The sequence below is a fragment of the Mus pahari genome, chromosome 16, assembly GCF_900095145.1.
Source record: "Mus pahari chromosome 16, PAHARI_EIJ_v1.1, whole genome shotgun sequence".
NCBI lineage: Eukaryota > Metazoa > Chordata > Mammalia > Rodentia > Muridae > Mus > Mus pahari.
The window spans coordinates 16,329,874-16,343,996 of record NC_034605.1 but is presented as its reverse complement, the minus strand read 5'-3'; the positions used below and the strand labels follow the sequence as shown (position 1 = coordinate 16,343,996).

General features: G+C 40.6%; 1 protein-coding gene across 9 annotated transcripts in view; it reads left to right on the top strand.

Moving 5' to 3' along the window:
* Window positions 1-14,123, top strand: part of Ryr2 (ryanodine receptor 2) — a 557,252-nt gene that overhangs the window by 396,545 nt on the left and 146,584 nt on the right. For all 9 annotated transcript variants that reach the window (XM_029547437.1, XM_029547436.1, XM_029547432.1 and 6 more), the window contains 8 exons: window positions 1,063-1,249; window positions 3,690-3,795; window positions 6,416-6,536; window positions 8,719-8,888; window positions 10,520-10,740; window positions 10,888-10,978; window positions 11,993-12,133; window positions 12,918-13,081. In XM_029547437.1, coding sequence (XP_029403297.1) covers window positions 1,063-1,249; window positions 3,690-3,795; window positions 6,416-6,536; window positions 8,719-8,888; window positions 10,520-10,740; window positions 10,888-10,978; window positions 11,993-12,133; window positions 12,918-13,081 — 1,201 coding nt within the window. The remainder of the gene's footprint in view (window positions 1-1,062; window positions 1,250-3,689; window positions 3,796-6,415; window positions 6,537-8,718; window positions 8,889-10,519; window positions 10,741-10,887; window positions 10,979-11,992; window positions 12,134-12,917; window positions 13,082-14,123) is intronic.

Genomic DNA, 14,123 nt, shown 5'->3' with positions numbered 1-14,123 from the left:
CATCCTCTGTGACCTCCTTGGGCACCTGTGCTTACAAGGGTCACACATTCATGTATATATGCAAAATTTGAAGTAAAAATTAATATTTTTAAATGAAAAGAAAGTGAGGATTTATCATAGAATTGCATGAAGAAAGTGAATATAAGAAATTATATATTTTATTTAATAGTTTTCATTCTACAGAAGTAACCTATACTACATTTTTTATGTGGATCACATTTCTATTGTTTAACTTCAAGTCTGTATTTACCTTCTGGATTTTTGTAGGTGGGTCTTAAGGGTTAGGATTACAATATCCTCTCCCTTAACAGATAGTTTGTCTCTGTAATATTTTGCTTTACTTGGAAAATATTATCAATGGAAGTCATGTACATTGTTTAGTACGTACATCTGTCACGTTTTTCTCTGCTGTGTCAGAATACCCGACAGAGGTGTCTTGAGTGAGGAACCTGATCAGTCCATCACTGCAGGAAAGTTGGCTGCAATGGCTTAGTCCTGGGTTGGTAGGAGCTTGATGTGCGGCTTCTTGTGTGGCACCAACTAGGAAGTAAAGAATGAGAGCTAGGAGATAGCTAGAGGTAGAACTTTCAAGGCCCTCGCTGACAGCTTGTGATAGCCTACTAGGCCCTAAGTCCCAGTCATCTTCTACAGTCTCCCAAGACTGTCCAGAACAGGTATCCAGACAGGCAAGTCTCTGAGGACTATCTGGCATGCATGCAGACCATAACAATACGCATAGAAGTTGTGATGCGGGCTAAGTGTTGAATTTATGGGCCAGTAAGATGCCTCAGTGGGTAAAGTGCTTGCCACCAAGCCTGACTACATGAGTTCTATATCTGAAACCCATGAGATAGAAGAAGAAAAACAATTCCTTTAGATTTTTTTTCTTGTTTTCATATGTCATGTGATATGCCCTCCCCCAATAAATAAATGCAATTTAAAAGTTGAATTTACTATTATAGTATATTTCCAAGGTATATCTGTTTCTTTAAATGAGAAATGCTTATGACACATGGTCCCCAGAAAGCCTATATTTTGTTCATATTTCTCTTTTGCTTGCAGGGGAGAGTGTGGAAGAGAATGCAAATGTCGTGGTGAGGTTGCTCATTCGGAGACCTGAGTGCTTTGGTCCTGCCTTGAGAGGAGAAGGTGGTAATGGTCTCCTTGCAGCCATGGAAGAAGCCATAAAAATAGCTGAGGATCCTTCTAGAGATGGCCCCTCTCCAACCAGTGGCTCCAGCAAAACCCTGTAGGTCTACTAAGCACACTCAGCAAATGATATCACCCCAGTATGGTTGACAACGTGTAGATGACATTCTGTTACTTATTATTTTACTACCTGTCACTGAAGAGTGATTCCCTTGAAAACTGAGTGTTATAGATGAGATGTGGGGTTTTGGCTGTTGAGAAAGCCTGAATGAATCAGGAAATGAGCTGGAGACATTGTGTGGACTTAGGTTGTACGTCTTGTAGGTATTTTCGGGCTAGCTAAGCAAAGAACACAGTTCAGAAACCTACATCCTTGACATTGGGGCATGATGTTGTTATTTACAATGTGTTTGTCTGCATTTACAGGCCATAAGTTGGCCATACCTGTACAGTATAGATGATTGGTGGTGAGCGTGTGCACATACACATGTACGTACACATCCTTACATATACAGGGGCTAGAGGGAGGTATTAGTTATCCTACTCTCTCACTTTTTTTTTTTTATTATTTTCTTTATTTACATTTCAAATGCTATCCCGAAAGTTCCCTATACCCCACTCCTACCCCTGCTCCCCTACCCACCCACTCCCCCTACTTGGCCCTGGCCTTCCCCTGTGCTGGGTCATATAAAATTTACAAGACCAAGGGGCCTCTCTCACTTTTAACCTCATTCTCTGAGACTCACTGAATTAAGAACTAGGCTGGCAGCTCAAAAGCCCTAGCAACCTCCCTGAATCGGCTCATCCCCCAACCCTGGGGTGACAGGCATGCATGACCATATCTGGATTTTTATGTGGGTCCTGGTGATTTGAACTGAGGTCCTTATACTTGAGATGTAAGCTCTATTTCCCACAGAACTATTGATCCAGCCTCCCAAGATGAGTTTCTATAGTTCTTCTTATATCATTAGAGAAAGAGACCTTTAGTAAGGAAATGGGGGACTCATTTCCCGAGTATGATGGTAACAGAAAGGAAAACAGATACAATTCGGAGGAGCAGAATGCTTGGTCAATGTACTGGAGAGAGACGTGTGTCAGAAGACACTGACACTATTCTGGTGGGGTTGTAAGGCAATGCAGATGGGCATGTTTTTATTCTGTGGAGGTAATTGTTCTCTGAGAGGGGTCATGCACCTACACTGCTAGTGCAGTTGTAAAGATAAAACATAGGGCTCAGAGGGAACAGACTTGCAAGTAAGGGAACCCTATTTCTTCCCCAGGCAGGGGAAGCACAGACCTTAAGTGTTTATCACTTAGCCATAGATGGTGAATGCTTAGCTGCCCTCAGAGAGAGAAATATGTACTGGGAGTTCAGAACAGGATGATTCTAGCCTGTGTGCAAATAAAGGCTTGACACCTGCCTCATGCACCTACAGTGCAACTCCCTGCCATTCTGCAGACTCTTGAGCCCACTTGAGGACACCTCCTTTGAGCCACCCAGAAGGAAGGACAGAGACCCCCAAGGGCTGTCCACATGCGCATTCTATCAGCCAGATAATGGAATGCTTTCAGAATGAGAACCTTAAGGAGGTAGAGAAAGAAACAACTAGATTGTTTGTGGTTAATGGAGGGAGGGTAAGGCTATTGGTATCATAGGTGAATACATGAAGTAACACTTCTAAATGTTACTCTTGACCAAGCAGTATACCTGGGCTCTGACATATGTTATCATTCATGATGTCTTTGGTTACCCTTTCTCTACTTGAGCGGTACTTGGAAAAGCACTCGTAAACTTACTTCACAATAACCTTTCCACCATTTTTTGTTAATATGCTGTCTGTCATTAGAAATGAGCACAATTCACACATATGTGTATGTTGCATATGTGTATATATGTTGTATATGTATGTGCATTTCTTTATGTATGGTGTAAAAGCAAAGAGGGACTATTTGGAAGGAGGCCAGGTGATGGGAGGATGACTATGAGAAAAGGATAGTGCTGTACATATGAAAATATTATAACTAAAGCTATTTGTTTGTACACCTGCTCAAAAGATTAACTGAAAAGCAACAACAACAAATGAAGCAAGGGGCTGCGGAGATGGTTTGGCACTGAAGAGCACTTGCTAGTCTTCCAGAGCCCTCTTTGGTTTGGTTCTCAGTACCCATATCAAGCTGCTCACAACTGCATGCACATTCACGTTTCAGGGATCTGACACCTTTTTTTGTGTGCATTCGCAAATGCACATAGTCATACAAAAAAAAAAAAAACATTAAATCTTAAAGACTGAAAAGAAGGCAATGATCAGGATCCATCAGATGAGCAATCTTCTGCCTATGCCTTGGCAGGAATCCTAACATGCCCTTGCAATGTGTTCTTGGTAATAGAGTCCCAGTTCTGCTCCTTAAAGTCTGGTTATTTTGTTTTAAAAAAAAAAAAATCACTTGTATTCCTGAGAAGCATGAAAGGACTGGTGGGAAAAGGCTGTCACTGCAACTTCATTTACTCTCTGCTTCTTTTGGGACAAATTCCCCGAAAGTGATATAGAAGAGGGGGAAGATGATACCATCCACATGGGGAACGCGATCATGACCTTCTACGCAGCTTTGATTGACCTGCTTGGTCGCTGTGCTCCTGAAATGCACGTGAGTCTGTTTGGGGGCTTGAGGGCAGCAATCTTGATGCACGCATCAGTCATCATGATGGTAGGGCTCACAGCAGCATCCCAAACTAGTAATATTCGTGCTCCATTAAGAATAATAGCTGCAGCCTAACTGCAGGACGAGTGTTCGTTTAGTTGGAAATGTCCCATTGGCTATAAAAATTAGTAATGAGATTGTCAGTACAAGTCTTTAATAGAACATGTAGTCACCCATATGTCTTTAAAACTCATGTGGCCTCCTTGCCTTTGAAGAAGAGATTATGATTTTCCTGTATGGTTTCTTCTTCTCTGATGGAAATTTGTTTCCACCAGTAATTGATTCCTTTTATATAATGTTTATCTCTACTTGAGTACAGCTGGGCAGTATTGATTTCAAAGCTGTAAGACAGACATAGTTGTTGAGAGAGCCATGGTAGCAGGTCTGTTATGCCCAGACAAACTGATCTCACGCCAGCTGCTTGGTCTTCTGCTTCACAGAAGTCTTTTATCTTTCATGCTCTTTTCTATGCTATTCCTTGAGTCTTGAGTATAAGGCTCGTGTTACAAATGTCCAGTTTGGGCATGGGGACTCCAGAGTTACTTACTCTCTGCACTGTGACCGGCTGTAGACAACAGCTTGAGGCTCCTGGAGCCCCACCCCAAGCTGAGAAGCCACTGGCAGGTAATGGCTATTAGGGGAAGAAGAGTCACTCCTTTTTGGGAGATTCCAAGTAGGTTCCCCATGTCGTTGTGGATGGCCCTCTGCCATGCACATGTAGACAGCACAAATTTGGTTAGGTGGGTTCTTTTTTTTTTTTTTTTTTCCCACTTAAAAACTTTCATCTTTACTGTTAGCAGAATATTACAGAGTAAGGGGTCCCTGCATATAAGTAATCTGTAGGTTTGGGGGTGGTGACAGAGAGCATTTTTGTTTATGTGTACATTTAAGAGATTGGCTTGAATCTCAGTAGACTTTGGGAATTGTTAAGGATTTGAGGATTCTTGGAAAGGCACTAAATCCATTCTTTTTTGGCAGAAGATGTGTTGAATCTGAACTGTCTCCCCTAGGCTTGAGTTGTGAATTTTGGCTCTTAGCTAGTAGCATTAAAGTTTCGAGGCTCTGGAAAGTTAGGTGGGTTCTTAATTCTTTAAGGAGATGTATATTTGTGAATGAAACTTGTTGGAGGGATCAGAGGGAGATTTCAGAATGGAATTGGGGAATGAATATGATTGGCCCGTTATGAGCACTGCAGTGGTGGCGCACGCCTTTTATCCCAGCACTTGGGAGGCAGAGGCAGGCGGATTTCTGAGTTCAAGCCCAGCCTGGTCTACAGAGTGAGTTCCAGGACAGGCAGGACTAGACAGAGAAATAAACTAACAAACAAACAAAAAAAACAAAATGCTAAAAGAATAAGCTAACCTGCAAGTCTATTTTTGAGCTGGGATAAACATGAAGCCAGAGCGGGTGACTTGCAACACATTTCATTTCCTTGCCCTTGGTCCCCAGGTTGGTTTTCAGTTCTTTAAAGGCCTTTCCTTTAAACTCATATGACAAAATCTACATGGTGTTCTCTTTTGTTGAAACCAGAAAAGAACTACAGAATAGAGAACAGTTAGAATATTAGAAACCCTGGAATTTTTTTTTTTTTTTAAACTTAGCCTCTGCTGCTCATGTGAGTTTTCACTTTGGTAACTGAGAAGGGATGATGAAAGATATGTGTGCCAGAGGTGGTTGCAGAGAAAAGGATGGACGCCCACACAGTTTGTACCTTTTCTTTTCTTGGGGAAAAAAATCAGAGGAACTAAGAAACAAATTATAATGCATAGACACTTTGGGTATTATTGTCTTGCCACCCTAAGGGTCTGGAAATGCTAAAGCAGACCATCGAGGGCTCACCATGCCCACCTTGCCTCTGCTGAAGTTCTATCACCTTTTCAGCCATTAGCTGAACTCCCCACTAGACCTTGAATATCACTTGCTTTTCCTGCCTCGTGGTGAATGTAACAGACGCTGGTCCTGGCTCTGGATTTAAGAAACTTACTGAGATTCTTATTCTTCGGATCGACTGGCACCATGGGAGCATCCTCAGCTGGAAGTCTTAAATGGAATGTCAGGATTTATGTAAACTGGCACCCCCTCTTCCAAGAATCAGGACAGAATATGGGTGGATATAGAATTAATTCCTAAGACAAGAAAGAAACTAGATGCATAATAAATATTAGCGTATTTTCAGTGGCTCAGACTAGTGTCTGTTTTATTGTGTTATTTCTCTGGTTATTGGTGGGTATATATAATTTTAAGGGCAATTGTTCATAAACTTTTCTGGTTATCAGTTTGTTCTGGTACCCCAAACATCATAAAAAAATGTGCAAGCTTTATTGGAAAACAGGAGGCCTAGAGTGAAGTGTATGTAATCCAGTATTTCTTCACATTTATGGGGACTATAAGCTGGGATTGCCTGCCTGTATGCCTGAGATGCAATTTCTGAGAGATGGTTGGCTTTATGCATGTGCAGGGTGGACAATTGCTTTATATATGGATTCTCACAGTTTAAATGTTCTAACAAAACTACAGGTAGAGTCTACAACTAGTTTTAAGCTTGCTTTATCCTCTTTCTGTTTAGTTGATTCACGCTGGAAAGGGAGAAGCCATCCGAATCAGGTCCATTTTGCGATCTCTGATTCCATTGGGAGACTTGGTGGGCGTCATCAGCATTGCATTTCAGATGCCAACAATAGCCAAAGGTAAGACCAGCATCCATCCTGTGCGCTCTATAGGATTGTGAGGACAGTTCCTTTATGAACATCTCATCAGTGCTTGGCATCCCCTCCCCATCTCCATCCTCATGTATAGGTGCTTGCTCATGTATAGGAGTGAGCGGATCCTTACTGCATTGTGTCCTGTGAAGTTGAGGAGGTGGTGATACTGGAATAGCAGTGGTATCACATCAGTGGGTTTTAAATCTCAGGCAGTTGTGATTATATTAAAATCAATGCCCACAGAGTACCTGAGTTCAATCCCCAGAACCCATATGATAGAACCCACAAGATTATATTACAAATATTTATGAGTTGGATTGTGTATTTGTGATATTAGGTAACTACCATTGTCTCTCTAGTCATAGAAGGCTAGTCACCCTCTATCAGGGTGTTTCTTCTCACAGTCCTTCAGAAAAGTTTCTAGAGGGGGTGAAACCACAAGCAAATGGTATTGTCATGGAGAATGCAGACCCTCTCATTGGTGCCGGAGATATCATGTCACATAATTTTCTGATACAGTGGGGGTAACCAATCTTCATTCTGAAGAATGAGAAGGGGGCATCTGACTCTGAGGAGGCACAGCTATCAGATTTCCAGACTGTCTCCTCTTTGTCTGTCTTTGAGAGTAGTCAAGAGCCCGTGGTTGGTTTCATACCAGGGGATCAGACAGCCTCTGTGATAAAAACTGATGCTTCATCATGGAGTCAGGAAATAAGGTCTTAAAATAGCCTGCCCAGCTGTGTAGACAGATTCTGGGTCTGAGTTGTCTTCTAGAAACTTCTGATAGCTCCACCACTCAGATCTATCACCTAGCAATGCTATCATATTCCCAGCAGAGTTAAACTCTAAAACCTAATTTTCCTACAATATAATGCAGAGATAATATTGGTATGTTAGATATTTTTGTAATAATGACCAAGAACTAGTGAGTATCAACTGTGAATTTTCTTTAAATATTATTTGTTCATTGACTTCAAGAGAAAAGCTATTTGGGTTTGGTGATGGTCACATGTCCTCTTTCCCTGGCTCTGCTTTCTTTAACATTACTTTCATGTGGAAAAAAACTCTGTGATACCATTCATAGACTCTTACTGTGTGCTACCAGGACCAGTTTGGCATAATGGTTTAATTATCTTATGGTCTAATAGGGAACAATAGGCTTCCCCATGATTTTAAGTTGGCACACCGTCCCATAATTCTTCATGCTAATGGTCTCCAACCTCTGAACTTAAGGAATTACTATAAGGGATGCATTGGTCTACATAGGTTGCAAGCTTTGGATATTGAGAGAGAAAATGACATGACTCTCCTATGTTGTGCTTAATGAATTCTATTTCATATGAAATCCATGCTGGCTTCATTGTGTTGATTTGTCACTTTATGCTTATTATGTAAGTGTATTCACTATTATCCTATTTCATTCATAATTATAGTCATCTTGAACCATAGCCGTGGAAAGGTACCCTGATTTTCACATAAGTTTAAAGGGACATGCCCTTGACAAGAGTAGAAGAATGTGCTCCTTATCTATCTATCTATCTATCTATCTATCTATCTATCTATCTATCTATCTATCTATCTATCTATCTATCTATCCATCCATCCATCCATCCATCCATCCATCCATCCATCTATCCATCTATCTATCTATCTATCTATCTATCTATCTATCTATCTATCTATCTATCTATCTAGGTTGTTTGAGACAGGGTTTCTCTGTGTAACAGCCCTGGCTGTCCTGGAACTCACTTGTAGACCAGGCTGGCTTCAAACTCATGGACTTTTATCTCTGCCTCCTGAGTGCAAGGATTAAAAGCATGTTCCACCAGGCCTGGCCTGTGTTTATATTTAACTTTTCATGGTATCCACTCCACATTTTAGCAGGTCTGTTTGATGCCTTCTGTTTCCTTCTTGGCATCTGCCAGATACTGTGCCTTTCCAGCTATGAAGTAAACAGACACCCCAATGACATCTAAATGACCTTGGGTTCAAAATGCACTTCCCTAGTTCACCAGCCAAGCACACAATTGTGTGAGGGTCGTAAAGCAGGAAAACATTTCATTAATATAATTTATTTAAAACATGACATGGTTGGCAAAAAGCCAAATGTCATCAACCCACATATGGCCAGGCCATTGACGCCAACATGTCACCTTCTCTCTTGTAGATGGGAAGGTGGTGGAGCCTGACATGTCCGCGGGGTTTTGCCCAGATCACAAGGCAGCCATGGTTTTGTTCCTTGACAGGGTCTATGGAATTGAGGTGCAAGATTTCCTCCTCCATCTCCTTGAGGTTGGCTTTCTGCCAGATCTTCGAGCTGCTGCCTCTCTAGACACGGTATGATATGAAAACTGAACTTGTACCCTTGACTCCAAGGTCTATGTCTATAGACTCACTCATCCACTCATCCTCAACAAGCAGTCACTGCACACCTGTGTTGGTTTCAAGCAAGCAGTGAGTAGAGAGCAAATCAAACAGTCCCTGTCCAAAGGAAATTCATTAACTAGTGTGACTACCTGCCTCACAGGGCTGGCGAGAAATCTGATAAGGTGCAGTGGGAGACAAGAGGTTCATTGATCTATGCTTAACTTGGGAGGTCATAGGGATATCTATTAAATGTCTGTTCATTATGGTATTTGTCCTAGAAATATAGAGATGACACATTTGATAAAGTCCTTGTTACTTAAACATGAAAACCTTTGTTTATCCTTAAACACAAGTTAAAAAAAACAAAAACAGCCCAGGTGTGTGTGTGTGTGTGTGTGTGTGTGTGTGTGTAAAATCTAAGCATTGCATATTAGAGATAGTATGATTCCTGGAGATTAATGGCTAGCTAGTCTAGCTGGATCAGAAAGCTTTAGATTCAGTGAGAGATCCTATCTCAAAAAATAAGGTAAAGAGATATTAAGGAAGACATCTGACATTGACCTCTTGCCTCACCACACACACACACACACACACACACACACACATACACACACACACACTTACAGATATATACATATAAATACAAATATACAAAAAATAAAATAATACCTATATAAATAAATTTGCCCACATGGCTTTGCTGTTTGGGGAAAGAAGCATTAAGGCAGTTGAGTGGTCATTATAGTTCTGTCTGTTACAGCGGCACACTGGGTTATCATTCTCTTGAGTACTCATTGGGTAGTACCTGCCCTGTATGTTAGGTGGCCCCATGGAGGATCTGCCATTACTGGTATCATGCTAGTGTATGAAACATGGTGGAATAAAGAGCATCAAATTCCAACAAAAGCATTCTAACTCATTTACTTATGCATCAACTAAATGATCTTCATTTGATCTTAGGTCTTGAGTAAAGAAATCCATGGCAGCAAGATCATAAAAACAAGATGGAAGTTCTATCTTCTTTGACATTCTCACGAGTAGAAATGTCAACATAGTGACACTATAAACTCCTGATGATTGATACTTGTAGATCTGAGAAGTATAAATGACATGTACAAATCTGAGATCAGTTTTGCAAACATGTTCATTTCCATCTCTTCGGCCAACAAGGAAATGCTCACTGGCATCTTCCTCTATCACCCATCCTACTGAGATCTGGGTCTTTTCAGAGCTAGCCTTGCTGCAGATCAAACTCACACTATTTCTCCAGAACTCCTTTAGGTTCTGGAGGTTGTATAGGCCTATTTACTAACTTCAGAGTAACCATCACAGATGTTAGGGGAGATGATAGTATCATAGCCTAACCTTGAGCTTGGATTTCTAAACCACTTGAGAAGATAGATGATGTTGCTTTTATTTCAATCAGCAGTTGATGATTTTAAGTGGCGAATAGCATGTGAGCCATGGGTAAACATTGATTTAAGGACTACATTTCCAGACGGCCATGCTGTTGTTGTTTCCAGATAGGGAGATTGTGTGGCAGGCAATGCATCGAGTTCTTTCCTGATCACACAAGGTTGTGTCCTCTCGTTCCTCTCTAGGCTGCACTAAGTGCTACAGACATGGCCTTGGCCCTCAACCGGTACCTCTGCACAGCTGTCCTACCTTTGTTAACAAGGTGTGCTCCTCTGTTTGCTGGAACAGAGCACCATGCTTCCCTCATTGACTCTCTGCTACATACTGTATATAGACTCTCTAAAGGATGCTCCCTTACCAAAGCTCAGCGGGACTCCATAGAAGTGTGCCTGCTCTCTATCTGTGGGTAAGTGGGTGACTCTGTGCCAGTTTTCTTTATGGCACAGGCCTTTGAAATTATCATGAAAATTTCAAGTAGTGTATATATCCAAAATTAATTTTTATAGTCTGATATATGAATGCGTGAGTCTTGAGTTTTACCTTGTTCCAACAGCCAACTGAGACCTTCTATGATGCAACACCTACTCCGAAGGCTGGTGTTTGATGTTCCACTGTTGAATGAGCATGCGAAGATGCCTCTGAAGGTAAATATGAGAAATTCTTGGCACTACGTGGTCCCTGTTTTTTGGGGGGGCTGACTTCTTTGACTTCTTGTTACTAATCATTTGTCTTTTAGGCATTGATTTTATATATATATATATATATATATATATATANGAGAGAGAGAGAGAGAGAGAGAGAGAGAGAGAGAGAGAGAGAGACCTTAAATAAGCATAGGCTCTCTAATACTGATTCTATAAACTTAGCAGATATAGATCACAAATAAATTTTCCAAAAAGCTTCCAAATAACTGAGAGATCCGTTCATAGTAGTAGAAACTAGAATGATGAAAGACTGCATCTGTAGTTACCAAACAAATGTAGAGTCATTAGAGTTTACTTATAGAAATTTAAGGTCTGACATCATCATAATTGATAGGTAAGTCAAAGGAAACAAAAATACCATGGAAAAAATGTTTCCATTCAGTATCTCTGGATTCTAGGAGATAATTGTGTATGAAGTCCAGGAAATAGCAGTTCACATAGTTGTGAGTAAATTAAATTAAAAGATACAGAACTCTGGGGTGTATGATTATCTAAATAACTTCAGAAAGAATACTGTTCAAGGTACATTAATTATATGTATATATGTGTGGGTATGTTCCTGTACGTGCAGTAAGAAATGAGGCCAGAAGAGGGCAATAGATAATCTGGAACTTGAATTATCTCTGGTTGTGAGCTCCCTGATTTAGGTGCTTGAAACAAACGTGGGCTTGCTAAAAGAGCTGGAAATGCTGTTAACAACTGAGCCATCTTTCTAGCCCACTTTAGTATACATTTTCAAAATTGAACATTTGGTCCACACATTGTATCATAATTAGTGCCCAATTTGAAAGAAACATAGTATTCAAGTAATTTTGTTCTCAAAATACTCACATGGGTTTGAGAGCTTCCCTTCCATGAACCTTATACTACAGCATTCATAATGCCATGGAAGAGGAATGGAAACATTGAAAAAATATTTTAGCTTGCTAATTTTATGATGACTTTCCCATGCAGCTGCTGACCAATCATTATGAAAGATGCTGGAAATATTATTGCCTACCTGGAGGGTGGGGCAACTTTGGTGCTGCCTCAGAAGAAGAACTTCATTTATCAAGAAAATTATTTTGGGGCATTTTTGATGCTTTGTCTCAAAAGGTAATTGAAGATCTGGGAGGAATTTGTTTGTATTGATAAAGCAACAAAAGCCTCAGGTTCTCTGTAAGATGGTATTTATAGTGGGTTGATATATTTACTAATCAAGACCTGAATAGTGTCAGGTATAATGGGGAATATCTATACTCTCAGCACAGAGGATGCTGAGACAGGAGGATCTCAGGTTCAAGGATAGCATGGGCTCCAGTTGGGTTCCAGTTATAGGGTATAATCCTGTTTCAACAAAGCAAAACAATGGAGGTTTACCTAATTTTGTTTTCCTCCATTCTTAATAATGCATGTTGAGAGTACATTATACATTGGTCATTAGTAATCAATATTGTCACATATTCTTGGTGATCATGACACTGTTTCTGAAGGTAAAATAGTAGGAGAAATGTAAGAAATCAGGCATGTGGCTGGTTGATGGTAGTGATGGAATACCCGGACATAAAACGAGTTAAAGGAGAGAAGGCATTGTATTGATTTTTAGTTCCAGAAACCATTTAGTCCATCAGAGCAGGGGAGGTATAACAGACAGAGTGAGATCTTCAGGGTATCCAGAAAACTAGGGAAGGGGAGGTAGACAAGAGATGGGGAGAAAGGGATATATACATATAGTGACCTTCTTCCACCAAGACTCTACCTCGTAAAGGTCTCACGACTTTCCAAAATAGTGTCACCAATTAGGAATGGAGTTTCAAACGCATGAACCTGTGGGGGGTATTTGTCATCAAGCCACAGCAGGAGTCACATGGATAATAGTTTACCATTGTTCTCTTCCCAGAAATATGAACAAGAACTTTTCAAACTGGCCCTGCCTTGCCTGAGTGCAGTTGCGGGAGCTTTACCTCCAGACTACATGGAGTCAAACTATGTCAGTATGATGGAAAAACAGTCATCCATGGATTCTGAAGGGAACTTTAACCCACAACCTGTTGATACCTCAAAGTATGGACTCTTTCTATTGCAGCAGATTTTTATTGTAAATGATGTGTGAAGTCTGAAATTGAATAAGGTACTGAAGTGAACTTTCTCTGGTACATGCCCTCTTTTGAGTAGGAGTCCCTTGAATTTATCAGATGGCAGTAAAAATAACGGTGAATATACCAATATCAGAAATAGATGTGTGCCCTCTAGGGTATTCTGTGCTGAAGGAGGAGTCTCAGTGGATAGCCATGTTATAATATTCAGAAGAAGGGTAGTCAACAAAGCGCATGAGTGCTATTTAGTTAAAATTTTAACTGAAATGTATATTGGCAGCCACAATCTACCACTATGTAGCATCTTTAGCTGAGGATAGTTCCAAACTGTCACTGTTCCTGTGAATGACAAGATCATTTCACCCATCACAGCAAGTTGGCCACCAGGATTCAGCTTCATTGATGATATTGAACATCACAAGGAGATGAGAGGAATATCAAGTTGTCACAAAGAACTACGCATATACTCAGATGTGGTCAGAAATGAAAGCTTTATGTAAAGATCAAATATATGATCTCTACCAAGCTTCATACATGCATTTAGTTTCCTAAGTTGTTGTACAAATGAGATATATGGGTGCTTCGTGTATTTGAAGTTCAAGTAGGACAACAACTCTGAATTTGCAAGGAAAACTGACTCTTCTCTTAGTTTCCTGGTCCATGGTAACTTGGCAAGACTAGTTAGCAAGATAGTCACATGCTGGTTATTAACCAGCACTTCTGAATAGGTCTGAGACTGAACCTTGAGGCTTCAGAGCAGCTCCTAGCTGATTTAGCTCCCCAAACCAATCAGAATATCAACCCAAGTACTATCATTAATCCAAAAATGTCTTTAAAGTATACTTGCTTGTTATTACATGACAGTCCTGTGAGAAAAGAGTCCACTCCTAAGTGTTTGGATTATGTGCTTGGTCCTTTGTATCTCTTTCAAAGTAAGTCACCAAAACATCACAGGGTCACAGTCTGCATAGGTAAGTCTCTGGTCTGTTCACATACAGAATAATCCAGGG